Raw genomic sequence first — 14,246 nt, 5'->3', positions numbered from 1 at the left:
TAGGAACATGCGAACCTTTGTTAATTTACCTAAGACTTTCATGCCTTAGCGCGCGCGCACGCACACACACACACACACACACACACACACACACACACACACACACACACACACAAAGTCAGGAGCTCCCTGTAAATGTTGTTATGATAGCTGATAATTTTATGACATAAAACTGCACAGAAAATGTTCAGATCAGAAACTGACAAAAACTAAGCACTTAGCAGTGTCAACTCTAATTTTTATGGTTAATTCAGTTAATTTATTAATACTTGCTTTTCCTCTTAACCTTTCAGTACTTGTCTTTAGAGGAAATACAAGCTGAATGATTATTTCTAGAGTTGAATCAAATAATAATCACAAACCTTCAAGTCTCTAAAAACAATTAGAATCCAATCGATGTTTTGAAGAGTCTTCATTTTGTTTTCTATGTAAGCAAACTGTATGAGTCCCAGGTTTTGTTTAATTCTTTAGTTAAACACGTACACTTGGTTAAGAATTTTCCATTCCTCAAAGGATTGGCAAGCTTTCCTGTGCCTTTCTAAAATTGGAAAAGTAAGGGTATAATTTTATCTATGCCTGTCAAATTTCTGGATGTGATCACGTCACAGATGGAGTGGGACAATTCTGTAGCTACCGAAAGTATCAAGGAATGACAGGTTTATGGGCATTTTGTTTTCATATATATTTTTTTTACGTAGTGAGAAACATTCTAGTGGGTTAGTGTCTGAATTAAGTTCAAGGCCTGCATTTTTTCCAGTACAATAGCCAGAGTATCCTCCTACATAGAGACACAACAGGTTTGGGAAACAGATCTTTTGTACACATGCACACACCTGTAAAGTTTGCACACCATAACGTGCCAGGTCTCAGAAAAGCCTTTCTTAACTTATTTTCTTACTTTTAGGAAGCACAAAGGCCTTAGATTCATAGTTACTTAAAGACTGAGTGTAGACTTCCAGTAGCAGGCCTGAGAGTTAAAATTAGAGGACTGGGGTTTTGTGGCAAGGAGAAAAATAACTCTGAATATTGTTCCTCATCATCTCTTCCCAAAGAGCTACTCGACCTATGAAACAAGCAAACCTCATCATGAGCACAGATAACCCCAGGCTTCAGATCTGTAATCTGACTGTGGCCATCAGCAACCAGAAATGAGTTTTTTTCTAATCAGCTTTCCATCAGTCCCCAGTCACTCATATAAAGGGATGCAGGGAGGGGAGGAAGCGCATTGCTCTTCAGCACCAGGGTTCTGGACAGCGCCCCGAGCAGGCTGCTGCCACCGTCTCCTTCCTCCTCCATCTCCACCCAAGGCTGCTCCTCTGGTCCCCCCTGCTGCTGAGAAAGAAAATTACATCGGGATCCATGCAGCCCGCAATGATGATGTTTTCCAGTAAATACTGGGCCAGGAGAGGCTTGTCCCTGGATTCGGCAGTGCCCGAAGAGCACCAGCTTCTTGGCAGCTTAACAGTGAGTATCGAGTATCTGGCACTTCCCAGTGTTCTCTAGGGCATCAATTGTCTTAACCTCACCATATGGGCACCTGCTGTAGAGTAAGCATGTCGTTCAACTCCCTCATTCTCTGTAGTCTTGTCTCACCACCTCCCATCTGTCTGCCTTAGTGCTCCACAAAGTAAGGCAGCTGGGCGAATTGCTGGGAGACAAACTTGCCTCAGGTACAAGGTGAAGTTTTTCTATCATGAAGAATGAAAGATTATGTGAACCCAATGACCCAAATTCACTCCTCCCTCAAGGTATAGAACACTGGATAAGGAAGATTTGGGAGAATGAATCAAATGTGTCTCTTTGGTTTCTCCAAGGCGTTACTGTCTCCTACACCTTCCTCAAAACTTGCCCTTAAACACAGGACTAATGTGTGTGTTCTTGAGTGCAGGTTTTGAGTGTAGTTTTGGAACCGGTGCCCTTCAAAGGTTCTCCTACAAGCCATGTTATCCCCCTTTTAAAGTTTGGTTGATGAGGTAATGAAAAAAAATATTTTGCTTGTTTCAATATTTACAAGATTCATTGTGTGCTTAAAATATCGACAGATAGTGTTTGTAAAGTTACAATGTTTGCAAAGGTTGAGACCCTAATTTGAGCAATAGTTATGAGATTTAATAAGCACAGTACTTTTGTTTTACTAACATGCAATAAAAATATATCCAGGCTTCTGTCACTAAACATTTTAGGGGAAGCTTTGTAGTTGTCCTCCTTTCTTATCAACCAATTCCAAATCCAACTTGTCAGAGAAAAACTGGGTCTACTGGCATGGCTCCAAGTACGTTCATTCTACCTATTACTACACAAATGTTGAAAAATAGTCACAGCAACTTTCTTAGAACGATTTAAATCAATTTGTGGAAATGAGCCCAAAATGTAAAATAGATTGTCTAACACTCAGGTATCATGAATATTTGGATGAGATGTTACATTGAGGAATTCGGAAGTCGTAATAAACCGCTAGGAGGAAAATGCACCCAAAAAAACCCCTCAGTTATGGTTAATGTATGACCCTTTCACACAAAAATGCTCCTTAGACACATGAGATATGGGTATTGTGTGGAGAGGAGGAAGCAGATGTTGGGGACAGGAAGACATTTGAGCTTTTAATGACTAAATATGCTGCCAAATGCCAATGCCAGCATAAATAATAAAATATCTATTCCTACATAAATTCAGTGAGCGAGGCAATCTTGATGTGTGAAAGTAAAGCCAGCAGAAAAGTGTAAGGAAGACAGTGCCAAGTCACTTCTCACTGGGTTCCACCTAAGTGTGCAGGTCTCAGGTCCACGAGGATGCAGTAGGCTGGTGCGATTATGTGACCCCATCGTTAGCCAGGGAGACAGCTCTCTGTCCAGCTCTGTGCTCATGTGTGATGAGTACAAGACAGACCATTATACTTTTCATTGTCAGATGGGGCATTTCCAGCTTGGCTTTACACATTCTGCAATGTGCTCTGGATTGTTAGAACCTGTAAATTTTATCTTTAGCCGGAAAGTAAACTTTGTTCTTGCTCAGATTCTCCAGTGTGTTCCTAATGCTTAACTAGCTGGTTCTCATCTTCTCTTCTGTCTTTCCAACTGCCTGTTTTATTTGTAGCTGAAATGTACCAGTCACTTTTTGGACTCAGTCTTCTACAGAGGGATTGGCTGGGCATACTGCTCTGTAGATTCAGACTGATGCTTTGAGCTGGCAATGTGGGTCTCACTGCAGAAGTTATCCTAAAAGATGCATGCCCTGACATGCTTCAGGATGAAATAAATACTTTTGTCTTAGACACTTTACTGTTGCCAAAAAAAAAAAAAAAAAAAAAAAAAAAGTTTGGTCTTATATTTGGTATATTTAGTGATTAATATAGTTTACATATGAGCCAACTAAGATGAATGATCAGATTTAATCCTTCAAAATTATCCAAAAAAGAAAGGGAGAAATTATCTATGTATAGTTGTTTGTACTCACTCAGTGGTTCTCAACCTGTGGGTTGTGACCCCTTTGGGGATCCCCTTTTCTCCCCAACTACTCTTTCACAGGGGTCATCTAGGACCATCAGAAATATCAGATGGTTACATTATGATTCATAACAGTAGCAAAATCAAGTTTATTTATTTATTTATTATGTATACAGCTGCATGTACACCTACAGGCCAGAAGAGGGCATTAGATTACATTACAGATGATTGTGAGGCACCATGTGGTTGCTGGGAATTGAACTCATGACCTCTGCCTCAGTGCTCTTAACCTCTGAGCCATCTCTCCAGCCCAAAATCACAGTTTTGAAGTAGCAACAAAAATCATTTCATGGTTTGGGATCACCACCATGTGAGGAACTGTATGTATTAAGCATTAGGAAGGTTGAGAACCACTGTACTTACTGATAATTAGATTTTTACCACCATCAAAGGAAAGCAAACCTGACCTTCCTTTAAGTTAATTTTCTAGGCACCACCTTGAAACAGTGCAAAGAACATCTCAGCATAAATTAGACTAGTGCTTGAGACTGAGAGCTGAGTGCCATGCCCATGCCCACTCCACTTTGAGTTTGTGTGATAGGCGGGGGCTCCAGCATTTAAGTGGAATCACTGGACAAGTTAAATTACGGAAACCACTGGAATATAATGGTTTTTTTTTTTGTGTGTGTGTGCTTTTACTTTCTTGAAGCTAAGTAAAGCAATCGCTAGCAAAGGCGAGGACAAGAAAAGCAGCAAAGAGAGCGGCAAAAGCGACGCTCTAGAGAGTGGCAAGACAGCCGTTGTGTTCTCCTTGAAGAACGAAGTTGGTGGGCTGGTGAAGGCCCTGAGACTCTTCCAGGTAAATGCAGAACGCCCTTACGCAGCCTTAATGGTGGCTGCGTGCTTGCCTACAGGCCTGCCGTCGGTCATTAAGGCATCCCTGAGTCCATTTCTGGGTAACGTAGTGAAAGGTTCGAAGGAACCAAATGCCACGAAGGAGTTTGCTCTGCCCAACAGTGAAATAAGCAGGCTCATGTGAACTTTAATTTGTTAATTCAGAGGTAGCCTGTTGGGAACCCCTGCTGATTGTTGCCAGGTGAGAAAGTCTGCAAACACATACACACACACACACACACACACAAATACACACACAAATACACACACACACAAATACACACACACAAATACACACACACACAAATACACACACACACAAACACAAATACACACACAAATACACACACAAATACACACACACAAATACACACACACAAATACACACACAAATACACACACAAATACACACACACATACACACACACAAATACACACACACAAATACACACACACACAAATACACACACACACAAATACACACACACAAATACACACACACAAATACACACACATACACACACACACACACACACACACACACACACACATACACACGGTGCTCCAAAATATCGAGTTTTTACCCTGCTTTGATTTGCTAAATTTGAGTGGTACACATTAATGAGGCCATATTTATTGCATAAAATGAGATACATGAACATAGACACTTATTCTCATAACCCTCATTTCATGAGCTTAACAGTGTGTGTTTTGTAAAGTGGAATTACTGTCCTTCCTTATATGTACATTGAAGTAGTGTCTTATAGAAAGGTATGGCATAGTCCCTGGCACAAATTCTTGAGTCCTAAATAAAGAGCTTGGGTGAGGAGGAACGCTGTGTACATCTGATGCCTCCTCCACCTTGAGCAAAGACCCTTACAAATGCATTTTGTTAGGAGCGATGGCTGGTCGCCAGAGTTGTAAGATAAAGAATTTGGCTCTTCCTGGACCTGAGTTCTGCTGGGTTGGCTAACCATTATGTGGTCCTCAGTTCAATTTGTAAAATGGCATTAACAGTAATTCCCACGTAACTGGATTGCTGGGATGAAATGACGTGAGATTGTTTTGGAAAATGCAGACAGGAGGCATTATTTGTGATGCCTCTGGATGATCACAGATGGGGAATTAACCTGATTCAGAAAATGTTTCCTTGTTCCCTTTTGGCCTTGAAGAAAAGATCAGGTACCATAAACAGTGCTAATGGAAATCTGTAGTAGTATTTTACACATAATTATGCCGTGTAGGGCTGTGTCCATACGGTGCCCAGAGGCAAGCCAATTCAATTAGACAGCTGGGTGCAGTGGAAAAATCCCTGGAGAAGGGGTTCACACTTTGAATTTGCACTCTGCCATCAGCTAGTCACCGTGTCTTAGCTAAACCACTTAACCCATTGGAACCTCAGTGCCCTGGTCTAAAAATACCTACTCTAATTCAACCAAACACTAAAAGCCCGAAGTGACACAATGAATGTGGAGTCTCTTGGGCCTTGAACTTAATAATAATCCCACTTTTATTATTAGCCAATTTATAAAATACAGCATTATTACAAAGCTCAATAAAAACAGAAACAGAACATCCAGGATTGTATCAGAAACTGCTTGAGCTCCAGAGTGCAGTCCCTGACGTGATGGGGCAGGGTGGGGAAAGGAGACCTTAGGCTACAATTATCAAAGGAGAAAGGTGCCTCAGTGGGACACTTAAACCAGGTTTTTAAGCATTAAAGTTACCGTTCTTTCCGAAAAATGCTTATTACAAAGAGATTCACAAAGTGACGGCTGTGGCGTGTTGTCTTCTGGTGAAGCTAGCCTGGCCGATGCCAGAGGCCGTTCCTGTGTGTCCTACTTAGGGGCTATTGCTGCTATGCTCTGCCTCTTCACTACACAGAAGTTGGTCTCCTTTTTGCCTGGGAGATGCCCTTTGCTACGCTGTTCCTGTTTCTCTCTCTTCTCCTAAAATTTGGGCTTTGCTTTGATCAACATTTTCCAAATCTTAGGCACTTTTTTTGTATGCCTTCCATTTTCTGCCTGGCATTTTAATTATTCACTTTTTAGAAAGAGTTGCTTGATTTTTTTTTTTTTTTTTTTTTTTTTTTGGTCTTATATAACGGGGTCTTGCGATGTGGCCTAGAGGAATTTGCAGTCCTCTGGGCTCCGTCAGTCACGTCTGAGTGTTGGGATTTTAGGCATGAGCCATCATGTCTGACTGCAAATGATTGATTTACTCTTAAATTTTATTTTTAAAAGTGAGCCTTTTTTATTACTGTAGCATTAAGCACTTGCATCTTGTGTTTTTCAAGACTATGAGAATACGAAATTTAGGATATTAAGTTATAGTACCGTAGTGGACAGTCTCTTTGTCAATCACACGGTGGCAGCGGGGTGTGGGCCTCCCTGGGAAGTGATGCCTATGATCAGGATGTATTTTATAGTATCTTTTCTGTGTCTTCAATGCCCTCCCATTTTTATTATGAGACAAGGCAACCCACTCAGAGGCATGACAACTTGCCTTTCTTAGTGGTAAAAATAGCAGCTGGGAGAGTTCTCTTCCGCTCAGCATTTGACAAGTGCACAAGACTAGCGTCCCATTCATTGTGACCAGAGTGTGACTTAGGAATATTACTCATATTTCCACAGGAAAAACATGTCAACATGCTTCATATCGAGTCCAGGAGATCCCGGCGAAGAAGTTCCGAAGTTGAAATCTTTGTGGACTGCGAATGTGGCAAAACAGAATTCAACGAGCTTATCCAGTTGCTGAAGTTTCAGACCACCATTGTGACACTGAATCCACCTGAGAACATCTGGACAGAGGAAGAAGGCAAGGGTGATTTTTTTTTTTTCTTCTTGTTGGGCGATTTTACAGTTTGACAAATGCTGCAGGAAAAGGGAAAATGCGATCTGTGAGCTAATATTGAACCTGCGCCGTTTCCAACAGAACTCGAGGATGTGCCATGGTTCCCTCGGAAGATCTCGGAGCTAGACAGATGCTCTCACAGAGTTCTCATGTATGGTACCGAGCTTGACGCCGACCACCCAGTAAGTGCTTAGCAGAATCCATTTCACCCGCCCTTTCCCAGATCTGTCGCTGTGCGCTGTGGGCTGTGTGTGCTCTGACACTTCAGTGTAGGGCTGTTTCATGTTTATCCCTCGTAATCGAGAGCAGGCTTGCAGATGATTAAGTTTCCCTGTACATGTGTTGGCTGGAAGGAGGCTAGAAAGATGGCCTTCCCACGTAGAGTTTATTTATAAAATGGCTGGGCAGAGGAGGAGATTGTATGCCTTGGGGAACATTTCTGTGGAATTAGACAGCCTAAAATATACTTTCAGATGGTGACCCTTGGAGGAAGAATGGACTGAAATTGAGCACACCTTTGGGAAGCTAGGGAGGACAGGGTGTGATGGGGCTCGGTGAGAGAATAAGACTCTCGCATTTCCCCTGACGGGTGGTAGTTAAGAGCAGAGTTATGTCTTGACCTCAGTCTCAATGGAAAGGCAGAAGAGCTTTAAAATAGGGCTGTGATGGATGAGCGTCCCTTCCCGCATCTACTCTGAATCTGTCCACCACCGTTTCCTCCTCTACGCCAATAAAAGTGACCATCTTTAGAGAAATATGACACTTGGGTAAGCATTTCCCATTTTTTTCTCCCCCACCCCACTTTATATCAGTTTTTATTTAACACAAGAGACCTGGAACTTCTTTATGGCCAGAATGAAGGACAGTGAAGTAAGCAATATACCCATTCATTATGAGCATTTTCCCCGCCCCCAGTGTCCTGGAGTGAGATCTGAGCAGCTCAGTCATGCTTAGTTGAAGTCTGTGCATTATGAGGGCAGTGGCTTACAGAAGCTCACACTGCTTAAATGGAGAAATTCTGAGGGTGTGACTGTACCACTGTACTCTGAATAGTGCTACCTTCGTGTTAGCATGCGATCGGTAGCATCAGGACCTTGCTTTAACCAATCCACACTTCTTCACCGTGAGGTCTACAACAAGGTCAACGTGAGCAAAATTTCATTCAGAGCAGTCATTTGGCATAATATACCAACTCAAACCAATTGAAATATACGGTTCAAATGAATGGTTCAACGCACCTAATATTATTGCGCTATTTGTTAAGAGTGAAATAACGCAGACACGGTGCGCTGTATTTGCAGCATAGCATAAACATTCACAGTAATTCGTACAACAGCAACAGCAGCAACAACAGCAACAACACCCATTAAACAGTGACTTTAGCAATTATCCATGGGTTATCTTCCCTTTCCCTCCCAACCTCAGAGGGGCTGGAATGAGTACAAGCTGATTTAAATGATTAGGAGGATGAAGACTGCGCACACTCAGCTGCTGACTTGCGGAACACACACAGCTGCTGATGCCTTGCAGGATGACCTTGGCGAGGCCCCTCTACTTCTGTACCTTAGGGTTCTTTAATGTGAAAAGCGGAGGTAAAATTTCTTATTGGACCTCAATGGGGTGTTTGAAAGGCCTAGTTAATAGAGCAACCGAAGGTCAATTTGGCAACAGGAAATGCTTAAATCCAGTAAGGAAATGCTGTATTAAACCATCCAGATCAATACTTAGACAGTTAAAGGAGCTTTTGAGAACCTCCCATTTCTAAAAGCTCCCTTAGGTAGTTTGAAAATTCCTTAACCTGGAGGAAGGAGTTCAGCCACTTGAAGGGAACCACCACAGGGGCCACTGACCTTGCTGTGAGCAAAATGCATTCCAACACCGAGTAAATTTTTCCGTGCTTAATTTTATTCCATTACTCCTAATTACACCTGCTTTATGATACCTTCACTTATTTTCTGTGCAGCCACTTGAAATAATTGCAAGTACTTAGCAATCCCCTATGCCTCTTGTTATTTTCCAACCACGCATATTCGCTTTATAAGCACACCAAAGTATTCATTATGCAAAATTCGATATTGGCAAGTTGGTGGCTCTGTAAGTTTTTATTTGTTGTGGATGGGAGGAGTTGTCTAAGTCCTTTTTATGTCTGTGGGACACTTCAGAGAAGGCTTGGAGTATAAATTGTGCTGCCTCGAGAAAGTATTAAATATATGTGCCTATGGCTCTCAAACTTTAATAGACAAAGAAACTGCCTGGGAAATGTTTTGAAAGATAGACAGTGACTCCCTAGGGTGTGAGGACAGTGACTCCCTAAGGTGTGAGGACAGTGACTCCCTAGGGTGTGAGGATAGTGACTCCCTAGAGTGTGAGAGTCTGTATTTCTTGAGAGCTCCGAGTTGAGGCTCACACAGGATGATATGGGACCCTGTGTTTGACTTGCCAGGGCCTAGCCTGGGAGAGTTTTCCGAGGCGTGGATCAAGGTCTGCTCTTCGGACACTTTATAAAAAAAAAAAAAAAATGCAACCTCAAGAGCCCAGGAAGGGAGCATTCCCACCAACAAATTGGGGAGTCTGTGTGGGAAAGGATCTTTGGAAGATTCTGATGTGCTCCAAGTGTGGGAGAGATGTCTTTACTCTTCAGAGCTTAAATCAGAACCTCTGGGGAAATGGCCAGGTTTGAAGTGTGATTAAAACTCCCCAAGTGGTTCTCATATCACACTAGCTTTGAGCTGTTGGAGATGCCTGTTTGAGTGGCAGCATAAATTAAACTGGGCACGTTAGGGTTCAGGCTGGGTCCCTAGTTCATTTAGATTTAATTTGGAGGTGGGGCTGTACAGGAAGCTCTCTCTCTGGGTACCAGGGCCACCAGATTTTTTTTTTTTTTTTTTTTTTTTTTTTTTTTTTTACATATAAATATATAAGGCTGCCCAGTAAAATTGGAAAAATTTGTCATTGATCTGAAAATTGAAATTTAACTGGGTGTCTTGTATTTTAATCCGGTACCCAGTCCCTGGCCTCAGTTCAGAATGGATGGCCAAAATTGCGATGAGCCTGGAATGGCTGTCGCAGCTCACAGCTGTCTACCCTCGCCAGTCCGCGGATGAGTCCAGGAAGCTCCGGATCCTCCGCGACATTTGTGTAATCACTGCCACTCAAGGCTAATGAGGCGTGATGAGCAAACCTCTCCTGCATCCCTGGAAAAGGTTGCAGGTGTTTGCCGGGGTGGAGAGCCTCGCGATTCTTCTGGAAGTCCAGCAGATTATGATGTAGTTAGCATGGTGCCCAGCCTGGCAGGCACCAGGGAGCAGATGCTGGGGTTTGCATGGGAGCCTTTCCCCGCTTTTCACCACCTCTTCTTTCATCTTGAATCGTGAATGTGCTTGGAGTTTCTTCAGCCTTCCCGCCCCATGTAGCCTATTTTACTACCGAGGAAAGAGCCCGCTTTGCAGCGTGATTCTGTCTGTCCTGTGCAGCAGGGGACCTTTTTAAACTTAGGCCAAAGACCCATTTGTAAATGTGTCCCAAGCTTTGTCTACAGCCATTTTAGGCTTTTACCAGCCAGCTCAGGAGCCTTAGTTTGAACAAAATGAATACTAAGTGCCAGGGGGAAATGCTGCTCACAGTGTGTGGGGTACCTCACTTTTACAGTCTTAAGTGATCTGAGGAGGGTTTTTTCCCCCTTTCGCTCCTCCGTTACTCTTTCATTATTTCAAGAAGAAAGGTCTTTCTTGAGTTATGTCGGACACACAGCCTTGTGAAGGAAGATTCCCTGAGACCCATTCTCTGCCAGCTAGACAAGAGAGCTGGCCTGGTTTTTTTTGTTTTTTTCTTTCTGAGACTGGGTTTCTTTTGAACATCCCACGTTGCAGAAATGTTTATATCACTTCTTCGGTAGCTTAGACCCCACTGGACACCTCTTTTACTGTTGACTATTATGAGGCCTACACTCTTGCTTGTGTACTGTGGTTTGCGGCCTCTGCTTCCTGGTCATTCATGGTGGCACAGGCATATACAAGGAAGAAGCAGACACAGTTTCCTCTGGCCTTTTGACGGCCTGAAGAAACAAGTCCAGAAAGAACTGGTTGTCTTTGGATGAAAAGAAGCGGAATGTGAGAGGCCTGTTGCCATGAAGACAGATCACTGAGTAAACCCAGAAGTCCTCTCATGTGACCTAAAAAAAAAAAAAAAAAAAAAAAAAAAAAAAAGACAGGCTCAGTGTTTAATTTCCCAAGTGGATGAGGCTAGGTAAAATTTTTTTTGAATTACTATTTTATATTTTAGATCAAAATCCTGCAGTTGGTTTGGACACGTTAGACCGAGAGTTCCTCAGTGGAATGAATGGAGTTAGCTTGCCCTTGTAGATGAGGCTTTTCTGCGGGTTGTACAATGTAGTCATAAAGGACAGCAAAACCTCTTTACTTCATGCTAATCTGGGGATTTGATAACTGCTCAGAGTGACCAAGTCTTTAATAAATGTTAACACGTATTAGTTATTTACTCACAGCGATTAAAATTCGCTTAAATGTGCTAAGCTGACCTGTTTTAATGAGCTGGGCTAAGGTGAACTTATTATTAAGATCAGTCACTTATACATGATACTTGAGAACCAAAAGACACTGTGCTAAATATTAATTTGCTTAACTAAGCCGCGCTGCCTGCCTGGTGGGAAGGTAAACTCTGGCGCGAGTTCCCACACACCCCAAACTGGTAGACCCAAATTGAAAGGGGTTTTACTATAAGTACAGCTCACGTTTGCTTTTGCTTGTGCCATCAAGCTGGGTCATCTGAGGATAAGATTTGCATTTGAACTGAACAACTCAATAAACACCACAGTGATTTTCTTTTAGGCCTTCTGCAGCTAATTTTTCCGGCACTTTGTTAAACGGCTTAATCTCTTTTTTGTTTAAGGGATTTAAGGACAATGTCTATCGACAGAGGAGGAAGTATTTTGTGGATGTGGCCATGGGTTATAAATAGTAAGTACTGCATAACTCTCTCTCGTCAGTGGCTAGTTCGGAAAAACAAACGCTGTGTTAAACAGACCTGTTCTCTCTTCGCTTTACCTCTTGCGGAAGACAGAGCCCATTTCAAACACTCTCCAACTCCCTTGGCTTCAAACGCCAGCGCTGATGCTTGGCATCTGGGCATAGCTGTGAAATAATGAGACCTGCGGGCCACATGCCAAGTACCACGTTGACACCATTGCATCTGCAGCTCCATTAAGGCAAAGGGGGCAGTAACTACTCACTCTGAGAGGCTGGAAGACGGGGCTCAATATCCCATCTCAGTGCCCAATTTTCCCAATAAAAGAAGAGAAATTAGGCAAGAATGGGCAAAGGACCGCTGAGAGCAGCTAGCGTAGACACAAAACGTGTTTGCTTTCCATGGAAAGCAAAAGGCCCTACAAGGTCCAATTGCAATGATGGAGGATTTTTCTCCTTACACAGCAGGGCTGAGAGGAGGCTGGGTGAGGGCTGCGCAGTGCATCGTGGATGGCTGTCAGGGTTGGTGGCAGAGTGTGTGACCGGCAGCATGTTTGCAGTATGGTTTGCCTGGAGAGATGGGGTGACTCAGGCAGACTTCTGTTCTCACTGGTGGAACTTTGAGATGACCACTTTCCTGTTTCCTGGTGTACGATCGGCAATATGAAGTTTGTCTTTTGAACAAAATGTAAATTCATGCCTGGCAGGGGAAAGATCTTTTTCTTACTCTAGTTGAGACTAGTTAAGGAGTCTAACTGGCTACAGGAGGCAAAGTTATTGATGAGGATTTAGGATGTTATGTCATCAGTGTTGCGTGCTTTCTTTTTTTTTTTTTTTAAATCTTTTTCTATTTCTTTCCTTCTGCCCTTCACCCCTCTTCTTCCCTCCTTTCTTTTTTTTTTTTTTTTAATTTATAAAGATTTACTTATTATGTACACAGTGCTCTGCCCGCATGCGTGCCTGCACTCCAGAAGAGGGCACCAGATCTCATTATAGATGGTTGTGAGCCACCATGTGGTTGCTGGGAATTGAACTCAGGACTTTCAGAAAAGCAGCCAGTGCTCTTAACCTCTGAGCCATCTCTCCAGCCCTCTCCCTCCCGTCTTTGTTCATTCCCAGCTTCTCTTCCTACTCTGAAACCTGTCCCTTCCTGGTCCTAAGGCCAAAGCAACCTTCATCCTTTTGCCATCATCCTCATGGACACCATACTTACAAAAACTAGAACTACATGGTGTATGTTTTTCTACAGTGTCTACTCTGTCCCCCATGCTGTGACTTTTGACATTGACACATGACTTGCCATGGCCCAAGTCCAATCTCATCATCTCTATTGCCCTGACACTGCTCTCAGATCCTCTGTCCCAGGGTAGCCCAGTGAGATAGGCAAGAGAGGACTCTGATGGGCTGAAAGCCCCGTGAGTGGCTGTAGACCCTTAGCTAGGCACTCACTGACTTATAGACTGTCTTCATGGAATCTGATCGTAGATCCTTGAGGGCAAGTGGAGAGGTCATCCTTTGCGGCATGATCTGGCCAGGATGGGATAAGAGCTCAGTGCCAGTCAGTCTTTCCTCTTAGAGAAAAATATGTCCCAAGGAGCCAGGATAAGAGAGACATCGGCTTGACGGAAGTGTATCTGGAAAAGAGAGGGCAAAGTTGAGGTGGTCAAATCGTTAACGACTTTTTGCTTCTGTCACCTCCCCGAGGCTAAAAGGGTGACTCGGGCTGTGTCTAAAGTAGAACGCAGAGTCTGGAACAGGTGGGGGTTTCGTGTTGAATGGAGAAGGACTGGCTAAGAGTGGAGCATCTCAGGGCCTGGTTTGACTTTGGAGTGCTGAGGGGAGAGTTTAGGCCCAAAGCGCTCAACTGTTAAAATCGAGTGCTCAGGACTCTGAGCAAGGCAGGAAGCTGCCCACTCACCACGTTATAGAGACAGCCTTCACACTCACATGAGACTCAAAGAACCCGCTCTGCTGTCCTGGGGAGCATGAGAGAGGCTTCTTTCTCCTATAGCATGGGAGGTCATGTTCTATCAGGGCACTGATTGGTGAGGTATAGAGCCGATGCAAGAGTGTT

General features: G+C 43.2%; 1 protein-coding gene across 1 annotated transcript in view; it reads left to right on the top strand.

Annotated features, from left to right (window-relative positions):
• The first annotated feature begins 1,311 nt into the window (after window positions 1-1,311).
• Window positions 1,312-14,246, top strand: part of Tph2 (tryptophan hydroxylase 2) — a 99,669-nt gene continuing 86,734 nt past the window's right edge. Inside the window, exons 1-5 of the mRNA XM_051172953.1 lie at window positions 1,312-1,464; window positions 4,153-4,302; window positions 6,971-7,154; window positions 7,272-7,372; window positions 12,099-12,166. Of these exons, the coding sequence (XP_051028910.1) occupies window positions 1,360-1,464; window positions 4,153-4,302; window positions 6,971-7,154; window positions 7,272-7,372; window positions 12,099-12,166 (608 nt within the window). The 5' untranslated portion in view covers window positions 1,312-1,359. The remainder of the gene's footprint in view (window positions 1,465-4,152; window positions 4,303-6,970; window positions 7,155-7,271; window positions 7,373-12,098; window positions 12,167-14,246) is intronic.

This window comes from Acomys russatus, chromosome 31, assembly GCF_903995435.1.
Source record: "Acomys russatus chromosome 31, mAcoRus1.1, whole genome shotgun sequence".
In the NCBI taxonomy this organism is placed as follows: Eukaryota; Metazoa; Chordata; class Mammalia; order Rodentia; family Muridae; genus Acomys; species Acomys russatus.
The sequence above is the reverse complement of the archived record's forward strand: the minus strand, read 5'-3'. Positions and strand labels throughout refer to the sequence as shown.